Source organism: Loxodonta africana, chromosome 24 (assembly GCF_030014295.1).
Source record: "Loxodonta africana isolate mLoxAfr1 chromosome 24, mLoxAfr1.hap2, whole genome shotgun sequence".
In the NCBI taxonomy this organism is placed as follows: Eukaryota; Metazoa; Chordata; class Mammalia; order Proboscidea; family Elephantidae; genus Loxodonta; species Loxodonta africana.
Genome location: NC_087365.1, coordinates 45,852,541 through 45,871,436, shown reverse-complemented (window position 1 = coordinate 45,871,436; position 18,896 = coordinate 45,852,541). Strand labels below are relative to the sequence as shown.

Genomic DNA, 18,896 nt, shown 5'->3' with positions numbered 1-18,896 from the left:
TTTGTGAAAGATGTAGGATCTGTATCTACGTATTTTTTTCCATGTGGACTATCTGCTTTTTAACATCTTTTCCCTCTTCTCCCTCGCCTCCCTCCCACCGTCCATCCACCTGTCCCCAGCTCTCCTGTCTTCTTGTTCTCTCCTTCCCTAGTGCCTGGACGTCTCATTATTCTTGTCTGGTATTAAACCCCACACCTTCCTCTGGCCTGGAACTCCTATCCTTGATCCCAGTTCTACTCTGTCCTGTAGGGTCGCTATGAGTCAGAATTGACTCAACAGGAACTTTTTTTTTAATCCCTATTTGGTCATCTGTATCAGTTATCCATTGCTGTGTAACAAACCACCCCAAACTTAGTGGCGTGAAATAGCAACTGGTGGAATTTCTTTTATTCTGTCATTTTAGTTTCTCATCTATACTTTTCAGTTACACGGATACACAACTTGTCTTTTTGAATTAGCTGCTCACAGCAATCAACCCACCCCCGTAACAAAAGCGGAAACTCTTGAAAAAGAGTCGCGAGCTGGCCGCAGCGCCTTATGGGAAATGTAGTCCCGAACGGAGGCCGAGCGCCATTGGAGAACCCTGGGAACAGCGGCGCAGAGGCCTCTTCCGCGCGTGCGCTGCTTCCGGTTCTCCAGCTGGGCGCCCCGGGCTCTTGCGGAGCAGGGTCTGAGCTCTCCTTCCCCCGGAGACCCGGGCCCGGCCCGGAGCTGGAAGCGAAGCGGGTGCACCCACAAGTTAGAGCAAGGGCTGGCGGAGAGCTCCGAGCACTGGGGAGCCGGCGGGAAGGTTCGGGGTGAGTGGAGACGGGTCGCCGCTGGGGGACTCGCTCGGTCCGCATCCGTCTGGAGGAAGATCGCCCAGCGGGCATCGGCCTCGGAGAAAGGCAGCGGGGATACGTCTGGGTTTCTAATCTGCGGGTCCCAGGGTAGGCTCTGCCCGTGGCCCTCCTTTTTCCGAAAAAGGTGCTCTGGGAAGGTGAAAGGTTTGTGCATCCCAATGGCTAAAATCTGGTTCCAGAAGTTCCGCTGAGGTACGTGGTCCTGCAGCCGACCTGCATCCTGCCGGCTGGGGAGGGTGGTAGAGGGCAACGGGGAAGAGAACGCATCTTTATGACGAGAATTACGTTTTATTGTTATAGTAGTTATTTTACTTAGTATTTATGACAAGAAAGAGGTAAGCTACAGTTGAAGGCAATGGGCAGGTGGAGATTTGGTTGGAAAAGACATTTCAGTGGGGACTTGGCGGAGGAGGGCGGAGATGTCTGCATTGTTACAAGACGGTTTAAGAGCAAGATGTTTGTGTTGCTGGACCAAGTGGGTCCCTGCCCGGTGAGCTGTAAGGCCAAGAGACAAGACACACCGACACAAACCTGGGCGGGAGCTCACAGGGTTACTGCGGAATATCCCACAAAAAAGACAGGTTTGTGCTGTTTGCTGGGCTTTAGGATACCTGGAGGACATAATTATTAGCGCATAGGAATTCTTGAAACCTGGGGAGACTGTTAATACAATTATTAGCACAAAAGTGAACGGGAAGGCTTGAATCCTGGGATTTAGCGTCTTGGGGTGAGGCTTGATAGAGAGTTAAGGACAATTAACATGATTTAACCCGGAATTAGAGGAAAACAGTCAAAAGAGACTTATAAAGTAGAAAGTAAGAACGAAACAGGAAGTAAACTTACTAAAACAGCTAGTAGAGTATCTCCTTTCATATTACTTATCTTTAGTAGGTTTTTTTAAACAGGAATCTAAGGTTCACAGGTATATTCAGCAGTATGTTGATAGAGCTACCCAGTGTTAGGTCGGTCAGGTCCTTTTGAGTCTTCATTTCCTGCCAAAGTGTTTCCAGTGGCACAGGTGTGGTGACGGGCCGAGGAGGGTTGACTGCATAGATGGGTACTATCTTCAGTCGAGTATGATAGGTCCAAGGTCGAACTCCCTTGAGTTTAGCTGAGGAGTGCGTGGTCAACACAACTTCATAGGGCTCAGTCTATTTGGCTTGGTGCTGACTCGGGGGGTCCGGTTTTTCCAGTTCTTGAGGAGGACCTAATGCCTGGACATATGTTGTGGAGAGGAGTATCTGTGGGCTACAACAACCTGCTGGAAGCAAACTGGTTAATAACTTTTAGGATAGCAGATAGAGCTTGTACATGTTTAAGAATATTCTTTAACGATTTTAAGATCTCCCCTGTTAATATAACTAGGGTGCCATACCCCAGAGAATGGTCTGCCATATAACATTTCGTAGGGACTTAGTCCAAGCCTGCTTCTGGGAGCAACCCAGACTTGCAATAGGACAGGTGGCAAGGGTGCTATCTAAGTTAGTTTCTTCGTACATTTTGCCCAGTGTCTTCTTGAGGGTGTGGTCCATCCTTTCAGTTTTTCCTCTTGACTGAGGTCTCCAAGAAGAATGTAGCCTCCATTTAATGCCTAAAAGTCCTGTTATCTGCTGGACTATTTGGACTATGAAGGCTCCTCTATTGTTGCTTTGAATTGAAACTGGCAGACCAGATTTGGGTATTATTTCTCTTAATAGAGCTTTACTGACTTAAGATGTTTTTTTAGTGTGGCGAGGTAAAGCTTCTACCTTCCCGGTGAAGGTGTCTATAATAACAGTAGGTATTTAATTCCTCCTGGGGTCATTGGCATAACGGTGAAGTCTACTTGCCACTCACCACATGGCCCCAGTCCTCTTGCTGGGACTCCTTTGACCACTGGAGGTGCGCTGCACTTCGGCTTCATTTTAGCATGGATCATGCATCCTTGTGTCACCCCTAGATGGTTTTATACAGGTCTGGTCCTGCAGTAAGTTTACTTAACCAGGCATACAGGGCATCCCTCCTATAATGGGTACTAGTATGGGCTGCCAAAACAGGGTCATGCATTAAGTGTGCAGGAACTAGGACTACCCCTTCTTCACTGTGGATGCACTTATCTTTAATCTGGTTTCAGTTAAAGCCCCATTCATCTGCTCATGTTAAATCATCATCTGAATACCCAGGGTCCAAGTCAGTGAGGTCCAGGTCAGGGATCAGAGTGGTCATCAGAGTTACAGGAAGTTTAGTTTTGGCAGCTTGCTTGGCAGCAGCATCTGCCAAGTGCTTGCCCTTTGCGATCATGGAGTCTCCCTTTTAGATGTCCAGGACAGTGTATCACTGCTACTTCTGTCAGCAAGTTAACTGCCTCTAATAATTTAAGTCTTTCTTCTGCATGTTTATTTTCTTTTCTTCCTGAGGTTAGGAGATCTCTTTCTTTCCAGATTGCTCCATGGGCATGGAGCGCTGAAAAGGTATACCGAGAGTCAGTGAAAATGTTCACCTGGTGTCCACCACTTAATTCTAAGGCTCAGGTTAAGGCAGTTATTTCTGTCTTCTGCGCTGAAGTCCCTAGGGGCAATGCCCCAGCCTCCTTGGTTTCAAAAAGGGTCACCACCGCATACCCAGCTTTGTGAGTGCCATTGTCTGTGGAACTGCCCCCATCTGTAAACAGCTCTAAATCTGGGTTGTCTAAAGGTTGGTCAGTAAAGTCTGGGCCACTGGAATATACTTCCTCAGTTACTTCAAGGCAGTCATACATCTGTCCTTCACCTTCAGTCACTGAGAGTAGAGTGGCCAGTTAAGAGTTGACACAGCCTTCAAGGTGACATAAGGATTATCAACTAAGGCTGCCTGATATCTTCCAAGTCAGCCTGCTGTTAACCAGAATCCTCCTTTATGTTCTAACAGCGAGAGCACATGATGAGGGGTCAAAACCAGCCTCAGTCAACAAGGTGCAAGGTGCAGCCACAGCCCTCAGATATGTGGGCCACCCTGTGGCAAGCAGCATCAAGTTGCTCAGAGAAATAAGCTACAGTTCACTTCCAAGGACCCGGATTTTGAGTAAGGATCCCTAGGGCCATTCCTTGCCTCCCATGCACAAACAGTTCAAACAGCTTCCCAGCATCTGGGAGACCCAGGGCTGGTGCAGATCCTAATTTTGCCTTTATTTGTTCAAAAGCCTATTGACACTCAGGGGTCCAGTCTAGGGGATCAGAGTCCTTCCCTTGTACTGCCTAGTAAAGGGATTTTGCAATAAACCCGAAATTGGGTATCCAAATCTGATAGAATCCTGCCATGCCAAGGAATCCACAAAACTGGTGCTTAGTAGTCGGAACTGCCACCGGGATTATCACCTCTTGTTTCTCTGGCAACAGCTGTCTCTGTCCCTGTGACAGCTGAAATGCTAAATACCTCACTTTCTGAACAGAAACCAGGGCCTTTTTCTTTGAAACTTTGTATCCTCTCTCTTCTAAGAAATTTAAAACTTTATTAGAGTTTTTATCAGCGATTTCTTTAGTAGGGCTGGCAGTCAGGATATCATCTACATATTATAGAATAGCACTGTCTTTTAGAGGTGGGTCTCAAAGACCTCTGGCTAGCACTTCTCTGGATAATGTGGGATTGTTTTTAGACCCCTATGGTAAAACCATCCAGCAAAACTGGGTCTTGGTCGTGGATGTGGGATCCTCCCCGTCAAAGGCAAATATCTCTTGTGAGTCTGTTTCTAGTGGGAAACAGTAGAAGGCATCTTTTAGATCTAATACTGTAAACGAAGCATAGCCTCCTGGTAAGGTATATGGATCGGGCACCACTGGATGAATGTGTTTTACCACCTGATTTATTGCCCTTAGATCCTGCGTGAACCAGTATTCTCCTGTGCCAGGCTTTTTCACTGGGAGAACAGGGGTGTTATATGGTGACTGACATGGCCGGATTAATCCATGCATGAGGAAAGTGTCAATTAAGGTTTAATTCCCTCTTTAGCTTTCTTCTTCAAGGATTATTATCTGAGATTGGGAGGTTTACAGCTGGGTTTCAGTCCTGTCTTGACTGGTGTTGCAGTGACAGCTGTGCCCAGTATTCTTGCAGCCCACACCTCCAGGTTTACCTGTTATAAGATTTCTTCAGGCACCTTTGCAAAGTCAGCAGCAGGCAGTCGCACAAGAGCTGCCTGCGAGGCCCATGCTTGGTCAGGACTAACATTCACCTGGAGTTGGTCAGCTGAGAAGGTAACTTGAGCATTTAATTTGGTTGGTATGTCTCAGCCAAGCAGAGAAACAGGGCATTCAGGCATAGACAAGAAACTGTAAGTTAGAACCGTACATCCTACCTGACACTCAAGGGGCTGAAGGAAATTTTTACATGCAGTTTTCTCAGAGACTCTGGTGATGTTCATTGTTCTGCTGGAAAGAAGGGCCTTAGGAACATTCAGGACCGAGTAAGTAGCCCCTGTGGCCACCAGAAATTCGACAGGCTGTTTTCCCACTGTTATAGCTACCTGGGGCTCCTCATGGGAGATAGGAGTTTGCCTGGTCTATGACAGAGCCCCTGGGCCTGTCATTCCTGGTCACCGTCAGCCTTACTTACCATCTCCTTGGCTCTCTCTGGTTGTGCCTGACTGGGCCATTCTGGGCATGCCTTCCAGTGGTCATCTTTCTTGCAGCAAGCACACTGCTGAGGCCTCAACTTCGCTGGCTGACCCCCTGTTCACTGGGGGTCCACAGGGACTTACCCAGCAGGGTTGACTTCGTGTCGGACCTCCAGGACAGAACTCAGCGGGGCAGCCTGTTGTTTCATCTCTTTGTCTCTGTTTCTCCTGCGCCTCGTCTCGGTTATTTATAAACCTTAAAAGCAGTCTCTACAAATTGAGAAATGTTCATGCCTAGTCCACCTTCTAATTTCTGGAGTTTGCACCGTATGTCAGGGGTGCTCTGGCTCACGAAAGTCAAATTAATAATGCAAGCATTCTGGTGATTGTCCAGATCAGTGTTAGCGTATTGGCCATAGGCTTCAGACACTCATTCTAAGAACGTGGAAGGGTTCTCCTTGGGGCCCTGTCTTACCTCCTGAACTTTCCGGATGTTAATCTGCCTTGGGGCTCCTTTTGGCAATCCTATAGTGATGCACTCTTTCATATAGTTTAGTCTAGCCTGGTCTCCTGGATCATTCAGACTCCATCCTAGATTAGTCCCTGGTATAGCCAGGTCACCAGGGCCTCTACTAGAATTCTGTGGTTGCCAGTTATGTAGCCTTCCTACCTCTTGTTTAGCCTTTTCTGGTACCGTGCGTCTTTCTTCAGGAGTCAGCAATGTTGTTAGTAGCGTATTACTATCAGCCCAATTAGGATGATGGACTGCAAATACAGAAGTTACTAACGTCTCCATCTGTTTAGGATCCTCCCGATAGGTAGGCATCTTATTTTTCCAGTTTAACAGATGTACAGTTGTAAAAGGGACATGTGTCCAAACGAAACCCCAAAGGTTTCCTTGATGATCAAGCCCAGCTGGAATCTGCTTCAAAAGATATTGCCCCTCCAGGACCAGGCCAGACCACTGACCAAACTGTACACCACTACAGGTGTGGGCAGGAGAGGCCCTTCCCGGACTGACACTTGGAGCCCCAGTGGATAGTGGAGGATAAAGAGTGACTGGGGTCTTTGGTGACTTTAAAATGAGGGCCTCCCCGCCGGGCAGCCTGCAGGGTCTTGGGCTGAGGTACCTGCGGCCCTGGAGGATAAAGCGGAGATGCTGATGGAGAGGAAAGGGGACTAAGAGGATGGGGTCCTCAGAGTCTAGGAGGACTTCCTTAGACTTAGAGTCAGGTTTGTCCTTAGGCTGCATAACCATTAACTTGCATTGTTTCTGCAAGGTCTTGTTTTGAAACAGAGACATGAAAGCCTGAACATAAGGGATTTCATCCCATTTCTCCTCTTTCTTACAAAATAGATCTAGCTGTGAAATAATACCATTGTCTAAACTCCCATCCGTTGGCCACTTCTCACCTGATCCAAATTGGTATTGTGGCCAGGCACTGTTAGAAAAGAAAATCATTTTCTTCATCTTCATAGGTTCATAGCTAAAATGACCCCAGTTCTTTAGAATACAGCCACGAGGGCTGCGTTCTGCTACTGAACCCTCCTTACCCGTTTGCACTCAGACACCACATTCACCCTCACTTAAAGCTTCCTTTTGCACTGGCCACGCACACGCGCACACACGCACACACACACACACTGGACCGGGGTGATGGAGATAAACTTGGCAGTCTCAACCTCCCAGATAGCCAGCCAGGCGACAGAGGTGATCATGGTTGCCTGAGCCTCCCAGAGAGCCCTGGCGCCACACACACGCACACGCACACACCCACGCACACACCCCAGAGTACAAAATCTTAAAGGGCACGAGTTAGGCGATGGAGATAATCTCGGCAGCCTCAACCTCCCAGATAGCCAGCCAGGTGACAGGTGACCTCAATTGCGTCAACCTCCCAGACAAGCCCTTTTTGTGTACCTAAAGAATGTAATCTGTACCTACCTAGGACACATCTTCAGACCAGGACTAGTTTCCCTTCCTTAAAGTGAAAGCACCTCAGCCCGGGGACGCTGCAGACGGATGTTAAAATATTCACCTCTGGGCTAAATAGAGTTCAGGTGTGCACTGAGGCCCATCTGAGGGCCACTGTCACTGTCCAAGGGCCACCAAGATAAGGGCAGAGGGTCAGGAGGACCTGACATGCCTCACATTGGGCTCCGAATTGTTGCCGGACCAAGTGTGTCCCTGCCGGGCACGCTGTAAGGCCAAGAGACGAGACACACCAAGTTTTGAGGAAGGAGAAAGCAGTTTTTTTTTTTTCAGCTTGAACAAACAGAAATTTATTTTCTCACAGTTAGGAGGCTAGGAGTCCAAATTCAGGACCCCGGCTTTCGGGGAAGTCTCAGAGAAAGCAGTCGCAGAGCAGCAATGCAAGGAGCCAGAGGCTTGCCCAGATCTGACTCCCTGAGCAGGGGGTAGTTTACAGTCTTTATTGGGGTGATAATATAGGAAGTTGTACATATTTATCAATCTCATATGTAGGTAATTCAGGTATGATTCGACTGGACAACACATGTTCTGCAGGACGGGGCTGGTTCAGGCTGGTTATTGTGTACCACTCTGGCCTTGGTTTCTTGAAACACCTGGAGTTTTTCTGTAAAACAAACTAGCAAAGTAGTTAAGCAAGGAGTATGGGGGAGGCTGGGTAAGAAACAGAAATACACTAGGGTGATTGAATAAGAAACAGAGAGACACTGGGGTGATTGAGGTGCAGGCCTGGGCCTCAGTTCAAGGTTAGATAAGAAACAAATACACTGGGGTGATTGAGGCACAGGCCTCGGCTTCCTCTGGGTTCCATTCCAGTCCTGCCACAAAATAGCGCTACATCTCTGAGCCTGGTATTTAAACTCTCTAATCCTTTCTTTTCATCTGTAAACTGAGCATGGGAATAGTATTTGCCTCCTAGGTTGTTCTGAGGTTAGACAAGATAGCACTGTGAAGCATCAAGCCCAGAACATAAACCCTCATAATAATATTCCTTGATGCTGTCAGTGCTACACAGACTTTTAGATATCTCCCTCAAGACTCCCAACCAGTCTGTGAGGTTGGCATTACCACCCCTGTTGGAACACATTTTAAAAACCCTTTTTTGCAAAGAGTTAAAGTGGTTTACTTAGTGTTGGACAGCTAGCTAGTGAATGGGTTGAGTTTTAGAACCAGGTCTATTTTACTTGTAGTCTCATGGTCTTTGTAATGTCCGTCCCCTTCTTCCCACACCCATTGTGTTTTCCTTGGCACAGTGACTTGCCTTTGTGTGCCCCAGGAAGTAATTCCATGTCTTGTGACAGTCAGACCATTTGACCTGTTTGCCTTAGGTCAGAAGGCATAATCAAGGCTTCTAGGCTCTTCCTGCCTCATGCAGTATAATCTCACTCGTCAGTAGCCCTGAATGGATTTTAGGAAAGGTCCAACTAACCATACACTAGAATCTTGGCACCCCAATGCAGGTTCCAGTTTATATAAATCTGGCCTCTAAGCCCAAGTCCTAAGTGCCCTTGAAACAAAACCACTGCAGTTAAGTAAAAAGCAGAAGGTCCAGGAACAGAAATAACACCTGGAAGAACACGTTCCTGAACTGAAACTTTACCACAAAATTTCAAGGCAGAGGCAGGAAAATCCCAGAAAGGCGCACATTTGAGAGTTACCAGGTAAGAATTTTCCTCTCCAGTACAAGCAAGGCCTGGTGGTACCCTCAGATTCTGAGACCATCAATTACTGTGGCTCAGAAAAGCTTCCAATTAGTTTTCAGAAGAAAGGTGTGAGCTGAAATTGAAGGGATGGGCAGGGTGCAGATTTGACAGGAAAAGATATTTCATGAGAGAGAAGGGGTACCAGCCGTAGCTAAGGAAATTCTTTCTCCGTCACGTCCTAAAGATAAATGCAGTCCCCTACAATCTCCACTCTGCCTTTCTGTTTATTCTGAGCTTCTCTCAAACCATGTCTATCATCAAGCTGACATTTATTGAGTTCCTCCCTTATATAATCAGACAATGGAAGTAAAGGAAAAGGTCTTTAAAGATTATTTAATTTTGCCTATTTTAAAATTAGCACATGGAAGGTAAATACCTTATGCAAAGTCATACAGTTTGGTAGTGACAGGAAGAATTGAATTCAGCTCTCTTGATTCCCAGGTCAGGGCTCTGTCCTCTACCACATTCAAGTTAAAACAAGTTTCTTAGTAAAAAAAAAAAAAAAAAAAAACTTCTTGTGAAACAGTAACTAACGGAAACCAAACAGTGACATAATATCAGCATTTTCCAATGTCAATAATATTTTAATTCTAGAATTAATTTTAATGCTGGGATAGTGTCCCAGATGTTGTATTTCCTAATTTTATTGACCCAATTCCCTATTATTGGCTTCACAGGTTATTTTTAACTTTTTCCAATGGAGTAATTAAGAGTAATTTAGTAGAAAACATTTGTTTACATACACATAGTAAGATAACCTATGTGTGATCATTTCAAATTAAATGGATAATCCCTCACCATGTTGCTTCCCGTAACTTCAGATGGGTTAAGGGCCATTTTCTTAAATGGGTTTGCAGATATCTTGGTAAGTAATTGTAAGAACTACTGTATTAGACTTCTCATGTTTCCATTCCCTCTTCTTCCTTACCCAGCTCTGGCTTCGCCATTCTTGGCCCTTTCCCAAGAGTATCTGAAAATGAATAAATCCCACGTAAGTTGCTTAGGTATTTACTTCCCACATTTTGCAGTGGTTTTCAAGAGATTTGTAAGAGTTTGTACATTCAGATGAAATAGTAGAAATGTGTAAAATTCAGCATCAGAGAAAATAAGAGTATCACAACACTGGAAAAGTTGACATAAATATACAGACACCATGTTCCTTTAGAATTATTCAAGTTGAGATAAAAAGGCCCAGGCAATATGAGTTCGGCCTTAACCTTGGCCATTAGTACAGTGTTCCTGTTACTGATGTTTAAACATTTTCTTAGATAATCTTCGAAAAGTGATGCAGAGGGCAGCCTTGCCAGAAATAGTTGTGAAAGAAACCCAGTAGGCTTCCTGTGACTTCTAGACCCAGACAGAGCACAGTAATCACAGAGGATCAATTCATTATTGTCTGAGTATACAGCATTCTGATAGTACTCTTTGATCACCGGATAAATAAAACCTAGAACAGATTGCATGTTCCCCAAATAATTCTTTAAACTATTTTTTTCAGCTATACGTTTTTAATTGTTGTAAAATATGTATATATAAAACACATTTGCCAATTCAATGTTTTTTACATGTACATTTCAGTGACTTTCAGCTGTACTTTTACTACAGGTTTTACAGGAAACAATTTTTCCCTAACATGACCATTAATTTACTTTCCAGTTTTCTAGAGAAGGGGATTGCAAATATTTTCTTAAAAGAGCCAGATATGAAATATTTTTTGGCTTTGATGGCCATATGGTCTCTGTCCAAACTACTCAGCTCAGCTGTTATAGCATGACGGATAATGAGTGTACAAATGGGTGTGACCAGATTTGGTTCACAATGGACTAGGTTTGGCTACAGGCTGTAGTTTGCCAACCCCTATAGCAGAGCAAGGAGCCCTGGTAGCGCAGTGGCTCAGGTGCTAATCGAAAGATTGTAGTTAAAACCCACCTAGCCGCTCTACTGGAGAAAGACCTGACAATCTGCTTCCATAGAGATTACAGCCAAGAAAACCCTATGATGCAGTTCTACTCTGTCACATGGGGTCGCTGTGAGTCAGAATTGACTTGATGGCACCCAACAGTAATAACATACTAGAGCATAGCTTCTAAAATATAAATTTGATCACATAACTGTAATGATTGCTTACAAATATTTATATAGCTTTCTGTACACAACAGTGGTACCTAAATCAGAGAATAGGGAGCACCCCAGGGATCCATTGGTTTCTGTTCACATTGATATTTTGTCTAAAAGGAATGAGAAAAAAATTAAGCTGTATTGATATTAACGTACTGCTTAAAGTATATATCGTAATTTCTAAGTAAATGTACATGTTGGTTGTATATGCAAACATTTTCTGATGTGTTGTACCATTTAAAAAATTTCAAGGCTATTAATTATAGAACAAAGTCCCTGTCACCTCTACTCCTTGAATAATTTTCGGTCATTTATCTCATCACCACCCAGCTCCTCATTATCCTTTCATACTGAGATATTTGTAGCTCTTTGACCTTCCCATGTGTATTTTATGCCTGTATGTATTTTTTAATGCTCACATTCCTACAAACACACTATGTTTCAGGACTAACATTATTAGCCCCTTTAAAGAAGCCTGATAACACAAAATGGAACTAGCTTTCTCCTTTTGTGACCGCCCTTTATCTTGTGCATATGTTTGTCATCGCTTCTTATTGCAGGTGTACATTTCTGTTTATGTCTCCCTTTTAGAATGTTTACGCCTTAGGAGCAGGACCAATATTTTGTGTGAGTTAGTAATCTGAGAAATTACAAGAGTTCCAGGAACATGGTATAAAAGCTCAGTAAAGTTCTTAAATTTAAAAAATGAACACAGTAACAGGTTATTGCTAATTTTTTTTCCCTCCCACAAAGTATGTCTCCATTTTGCTTTTCATTATCCCTAACAGTGGCCACCTTATATTTGATGTTCCCATATACTTGATGTCACTCAATTATGATCACTTCAGACTAAGCATCTTTTCTCAGGGATCAGTTTCATTTAAGGACCTCACTGTGGACTTCACCCAGGAGGAGTGGCAGCAGCTGGACCCTGCTCAGAAGCTCCTTTACAGGGATGTGATGCTGGAGAACTATAGCAACCTAGTCTCAGTGGGTAAGCACAGCTGTCTGTGTAACTCCTAAGAGCATGCATTCCCTCTGTGCCAAAAAATAAGTCGTATTTCTAGAATTTAATTATTTAGCCTTGAGTATCAGGGAGAAAGATGATTAAACCCTTTCAGGTAATAGAAATATATGTGTGTATTCACTGTTCCTTACCTTCTCCCCGCACTCTCCCGTGCCAGCATTCTTACCAAAAGCTTCTAGCTTTACAGAGCTATTGTTGGGCATCTTCATTGTGTAGCTTCTGAAGCTGAACTTCCTTCACCCTTAAGAGTTCCCGAAGTCCGAAGAGCTTGGTCCAGTTTCTATATCATTTCCCATTAACAGGATATCATGTTAGCAAACCAGATGTGATCTTCAAACTGGAGCAAGGAGAAGAACCATGGATAGAGGAGGAATTCTCAAGTCAGAACTACCCCGGTGAGTAAGGTGATAACTAATTAATTGCCATTGAGTTGATTTCAACTGATCATGACCCCATAGGACAGTGTAGAGCTGCCCTGTGGGGTTTCCAAGACTGTACTCTTTATAGAAGTAGGCTTCTGAATCTTTCTCCTGTGGAGTAGCTGGTGGGTTCAAACCAACCACCTTTTGGTTAGCAGCCGAGCGCTTAACTGCTGCACCACCAGGGCTCCTATAAGGTGATAGAGCAGGTAGAAATCAGTGGAAATGAGAGTTCCAAGGTGGTCACTGATCATAGTTGACATCTTTTTAATGTTTTTCAAGACTCTCTTTTTATAGGTTTTAGACCTTTGGAAGTGATTGAGGACAGTTAACTGTCATGCCATAGATATATAAGTCATCCTCCCTGAATAAACGCACTCCTTCCGTAATTGAAATTCATAAAGACTTTTGCTACCGAGTTACTTATCCCTAGAAGCAAATCCCTCTTTTACTCTGCTTTAAACTTCATTTCTGTAGCATTCTCTGTTGCCTACTTTACCCTCTTGTCATGGACTTGTTTTATTTTCAGATATTTGTAGATCTGTCTTAAAAAAATAAATCTTGATTAACTTGCATGACCTTTTTAGTTGCCTTCCATTTTCTCTTCATTTATCTGAGAATTAACTCAGTCTCACTTTCCATTCCCAGCCCCAGAGTTGGAACTAGGATGAGGCAATCAAGGCATTTCAGACTTGACATTTCTTCAGTCCTAGGAGGCTAGGCCTGAAGCCCAGTCCCCCACGACAAGGCATTTGTAAGAAATTCTCTTTTTCATGGCAGATGTGTAAAGACTCACAAATTATTAATTGTGCTCCTTTCTAGAAGTTGATGGTGCCTTAAAGAAGAATGAGGGCATTCAAAACAAACATCTGATGCAGATCGTATTCTTCAGCAACAATACACTGATTACAGAGAAAGCTAATGTATTTGGGAAAACATTTAATCTGGACATGAATATTGTTCCTTCAAGAAAAATACCCTATAAATATGATTCATGTGAAAACAGTTTAAAAACTAATTCAGAAGTAATTATTGTAAAGAAAAGCTATTTTAAAAGGATTCCTGATGAATATAGTGGATGTGGGAAACCACTATTCCATACTAAGCATGAGAAAACTCATCCCGGAATGAAAAAGTACACATATAATCAAATTAGGAAAGCCAGAACTCAAAGTGAAGAGCGTATTCTGCACCAGAACATTCAGGCTCTGAAGCAACCTTATGACTATAATGAATGTGGGAAAAGCTTCCTCAGGAGGACAGTCCTCCTTACACAAAAGAGTGTATGTAGTGAAAGGAAGCCAAATGAATGCAATGAATGTAAGAAAACTTTTTCTAAGAAGTCTAACCTCATTGTACATCAGAGAATTCATACAGGGGAGAAACCCTATGTTTGTAATGATTGTAGGAAAACATTTCGTGTGAAGACACACCTCACTCGACACCAAAGAGTTCATACTGGAGAGAGACCTTATGAATGCAATGAATGCAGGAAGACTTTCACTGACAAATCAGCCCTCATTGTACATCAGAAAATTCATAGGGGGGAGAAATCTCATGAGTGTAATGAATGTGGAAAGACCTTCTTTCGGAAGTCATCCCTCACTGAACATTTCAGGTCCCACACGGGGGAGAAACCTTATGAATGTAAGGAATGTGGGAATGCCTTCAGCAAGAAATCTTACCTTGTTGTACATGAAAGAACTCACAGAGGAGAGAAACCAAATGAATGTAATGAATGTGGGAAAACCTTCTTTTGCCAGTCAGCCCTTACTGCACATCAGAGAATTCACACAGGGGAGAGACCCTATGAATGTAATGAATGTGGGAAAACCTTCTTTTGTCAGTCAGCCCTCAACGTGCATCGGAGAACTCATACAGGAGAGAAACCCTATGAATGCAGTCAGTGTGGAAAATTTTTGTGTACCAAATCAGCCCTCGTTGTACATCAGATAACTCATAGAAGAGAGAAATCCTATGAATGTAATGAATGTGGGAAATGTTTCTGCCGTAAGTCCACACTCACTATACATCAGAGAACTCACACAGGAGAGAAACACAGTATGTTTAATAAATGTGGTAGAACATTTGGCGTGAAGGCAAACCACAAGGAACATAAGAGAATGTACACAAAGGAGAATCTTTATGAGTGTAATGAACGTAGGCATGCCATCAGCAAAAGCTCACACTTAATTGTACATCAGAGAACTATATGGGAGAAACCATATGAATGTAATGAATGTGGGAGAACTTACTGCCGGAAGTCAGCCCTCACTCACCATCAGAGAACCCACACAGGAGAGAGACCCTATGAATGTAACGAATGTGGGAAAACCTTCTGTCAGAAGTTCTCCTTCATTGAACATCAGCGAACTCACACTGGGGAGAAACCATATGAATGTTATGAATGTGGGAAAGCCTTCTGCCATAAATCAACCCTCAGGGTACATCAGAGAATTCACACAGGAGAGAAACCATATGAATGTAATGAATGTGGGAAAACATACCGTCAGCTGTGGACTTTCACTGAACATCAGAAGATACACACAGGGGAGAAACCCTATGAATGTAATAAATGTGAGAAAACATTTCGCCACAAATCAAATTTCCTTTTACATCAGAAAACTCATAAGGAATAGATGACAGAAAAGCAAATAAAATAATTTACAAAAGGCTAAAATGCTGTGAATACTTGCAGATATATGAAATCTGATGAATGTAAGGAATATAGGAGATGTTTCTGCCATAAGCCAACACTGTACATCAGAGAATTCACACAGTAGAGAAATACAGTGTGTTTAATAAATGTAGTGGAACATTCAGTGTGAACTGTGAAAATGTTTAATTCAAACACACTAAGTGTGCCTCCCTTTTAAAATAATGAAAATTATTTAAGTAAAATTATTGTTTTTTCGTTATTAGTTGATTTCCCTCCACAGTGTTACTTGAAAAGTGTATATTATGAGGTGTGAGGAGCTAATCTTACTTTATTCCCAATCAATGCTATTGTTCATATGCTGATTAAACAATTTAAAATTTCTCAATTTATAGTGTATTAAATTCTCAGATCAGGCAGCTTGGCTTTTGTCTTCTCATTCTGTCTCCATGTTTTCTAGTAAGACCCAGTCTCTTTATCCTCAGGGGTGGCAATTAGGTCAAGAGGTCTAACCATGGCACCCCATCCTCCTGACCTCACAGTGATTGTACCAGAGATGATCATTTGATAAAGTTGAGCTAATGAGAGCCCTTCCTTAGATTTTTCTAGTGGGAGGTAGGCGCAGGATAGCTAATATGTGATGCTGGACCTTCCAGCAGCCAAGTCTAGAAAACAGTGATGCTGTAGGAAAAAAATACAGAGATAAGCAGCTTTGAGCAACAAAGAGAATTCTGATAGTTTTTGAATCCAGAAAGTATGTGTCTCCCTGATACCTACTTGGGAGTCCCTTGGTGGTGCAAACATAACACACTCAGCTGCTGACTAAAAGGTTGGAGGTTTGAGTCTACCCATAGGTGCCTCAGAAGAAAGCCTTGACAATTTACTTCCAAAAAACATCTTGAAAACTCTGGAGGACAGTTCTACTATGAAATTTGGGGTCACCATTCACAAAGACTGGAACATCTCTCAGTCCTCATTGTCTTCAACCTTGAAATGCATGGAGTCGCCACTCAGATGGATTAGGAGAATGGTGCACCTAAAGCTGAGGAAGCAGAATTGCCATCCCAGTGGGCCTGGAAGGTGGAGCTAAAGCCCAGAGCCGAGGGGCCTCCACTCAGAATCTGGAGAGTATGGCTAACACCTAGAGTCTGGAGGGCAGGACCATTGTGTTCCTGGCCTCAGAGGACAGAGGATTATTTTCAAGGCTTGAGGGCTAATGTAATGTGTTCTGCTAACTTGCTTGGTGTCTGTTATCCCTTCTTTCTCTGCAGTTTCTCCCATTTGTAATGGAAGTGTCTGCCATTGTACTTTGGAAGCAGATAACTTGTATTCTAGATTTCACAGAGAAGAGGAAGTTTTGGATTTTGGACTTGGAGTGGATTTAAAACTTTTGTTCTGATGTGATAGGGTAAATGTGTCTTACACGTAGCAAGGACATGAATTTGGCGGGGCCAGAGGTTGGAGTGTCATGGATTGAATTGTTTCCCCCCAAAATATGTGTCAATTTGGTTAGGCCATAATTCCCAATATTGTGTGGTTGACCTCCATTTTGTAGTTTTCCTGTGTGTTATAAATCATAATCTCTGCCTGCGGTTAAAGAGGGTTAGGGTGGTATATAACACCCTTGCTCAGATCACATCCCTGATCCAATGTAAAGAGAGTTTCACTGGGGTGTGGCTTGTACTACCTTTTATCTTACAGGAGATGAAAGAGAAGCAAGCAGAGAGTTGGGGGACCTCATACCACCAAGAAAGCAGTGCCGGGAGCAGAGAGCGTCCTTTAGACCCAGGGTTCCTTCACGGGGAAGCTCCTAGTCTGGGGGAAGATTGATGACAAGGACCTTCCTCCAGAGCTGACAGAGAAAGCCTTCCCCTGCAGCTAACACCCTGAATTTGGACTTATAGCCTACTAGACTGTGAGAGAGTAAATTTCTCTTTGTTAAAGCTGTCCACTTGTATTTCTGTTATAGCAGGCTAGATGACTAAGATAGGTGTCCTACAGAAGCTGGTGCCCTTCATCATGCTGCTAAACACACACCTGTCCCAGGAGGTGGAAACGCTAAATAATCCTAGGGAAGGTAGAGCAGTTGTGGGCCTGATCATTGCCGCACACCTACCAGGAAAGCCAGCAGATAAGAAATAAAGCGCAAATTACAAAAGTCTTGCTGTGACTTTTTGAGCATAAGAACAAAATACTTCTCCACTTCCATCCTCCAAATTTCACACAAAAATTCCCTTGTGGCTCACTGTAACTGGAAATAAACAGGGAAGGGAGTTCTGGAGAACATAGTTCAGCCTGGCCAAGTTGCCACATTACAGCGTCACCACACTCGCCTTTCCCCTTCAGGACTAGGGATGCTGGAGATTTTCCTGGTTGCTAGCCCTAAATCCCCACATGTCTTACCAGTTTGTTGTACTGTGGTGGCTTGTGTGTTGCTGTGATGCCAGAAGCTGTGCCACTGACTGATATTTCAAATACCAGCAGGGTCACCGTCTTAGTTATCTAGTGCTGCTATAACAGAAATACCAGGAGTGAATGACTTCAACACAGAAGTTTATTCTCTCACAGTCTGGTAGGCTAGTAGTCCAAATTCAGGGCATGAGCTCCAGGGAAAGGCTTCATCTCTCTGTTGGCTCTGGAGGAAGGTACTCGCCATCAATCTTCCCCTGGACTAGGAGCTTCTCAGTACAGGAACCTTGGGTCCAAAGGACACACTCTGCTCCCGGTGTTGCTTTCTTGGTCATATGAGGTCCCCCTGTCTCTCTGTTTACTTCTCAAAAGAGATTGGTTTAAATTGTAGATTAATCTTGTAGGTTGAGTTTACATAACTGCCACTGATCGCATCTCATTAACACCATAGAGGATGTACAACACATAGGGATATCACATCAGATGACAAAACGGTGGACAATCGTACAATATTGGGAATCACGACCTACCCAAGCTGACATATTTTGAGGGGACACAATTCATGACAGTAACCCATGGTGAGCAGGTTTCTGCTGAGCTTCCAGACTAAGACAGACTAGGAAGAAGGACCTGGAGGTCTACTTCTGAAAAAATTAGACAGTAAAAACCTTACGAATAGCAGCAGAACATTGTCTTAACAGTCAAGAAATCAAACGATACATTGCATTGGGCAAATCGGCTGCAAAAGACTTCCTTAAAGTGTTAAAAAGCAAAGATGTTGTTTTGAGGACTAAGATGCGCCTGACCCACGCCATTGTATTTTCAGTCACCTCATATGCCTGTGAAAGCTGGACAATGAATAAAGAAGACTGAAGAATTACTGATGCCTTTGAGTTATGGTGTTGGCGAAGAATGTATCGAATATACTGTGGACTGCCAGAAGAATAAACAAATCTATTCTGGAAAAACTACAGCCAAAATGCTTTTTATGGAAGCAGACTGCCACATCTTTCTCCCACAGAGCGGCTAGTGGGTTCAAATCAATGACCTTGCAGTCAGCGGCTAATATTTAGTCACTGCGCCACCAGGGCTCCTTAATTAGCATTGGGGAGGTGTCTTAGGCCAAGTTCTCTAGAGAAGCAAAACCAGTGCAGCATATAAATAT

At 43.6% G+C, this 18,896-nt stretch overlaps 1 protein-coding gene across 7 annotated transcripts; it reads left to right on the top strand.

The window, feature by feature from the left end:
* Window positions 1-581: 581 nt before the first annotated feature.
* ZNF334 (zinc finger protein 334) lies at window positions 582-17,480 on the top strand. Of its 7 annotated transcripts, none has more exons than XM_010591745.3 (5): window positions 582-797; window positions 10,035-10,093; window positions 12,088-12,214; window positions 12,550-12,642; window positions 13,489-17,480. In XM_010591745.3, the coding sequence occupies exons 2-5, from the start codon at window positions 10,079-10,081 to the stop codon at window positions 15,303-15,305; spliced, it is 2,052 nt and encodes a 683-aa protein (XP_010590047.1). In that variant the 5' UTR covers window positions 582-797; window positions 10,035-10,078; the 3' UTR covers window positions 15,306-17,480. The 7 variants fall into 7 exon arrangements, with proteins under 7 accessions (XP_010590047.1, XP_023406087.1, XP_003411801.1 ...); XM_003411753.4 differs by lacking the exon at window positions 582-797 and adding an exon at window positions 922-1,034; XM_064276156.1 differs by lacking the exon at window positions 582-797 and adding an exon at window positions 979-1,034 and having other exon boundaries at window positions 12,009-12,214.
* The last annotated feature ends 1,416 nt before the right edge of the window (window positions 17,481-18,896 follow it).

What these genes read in the sequence shown, in the direction of transcription:
- ZNF334 (XM_023550315.2), top strand. Translation starts at nt 9,902, where the DNA reads ATGTTGCTTCCCGTAACTTCAGATGGGTTAAGGGCCATTTTCTTAAAT. An exon ending in TGAAAATGAATAAATCCCAC is followed by an intron (nt 10,094 to 12,087) that starts GTAAGTTGCTTA and finishes ATCTTTTCTCAG; the next exon opens with GGATCAGTTTCATTTAAGGA. An exon ending in CTCAAGTCAGAACTACCCCG is followed by an intron (nt 12,643 to 13,488) that starts GTGAGTAAGGTG and finishes GCTCCTTTCTAG; the next exon opens with AAGTTGATGGTGCCTTAAAG.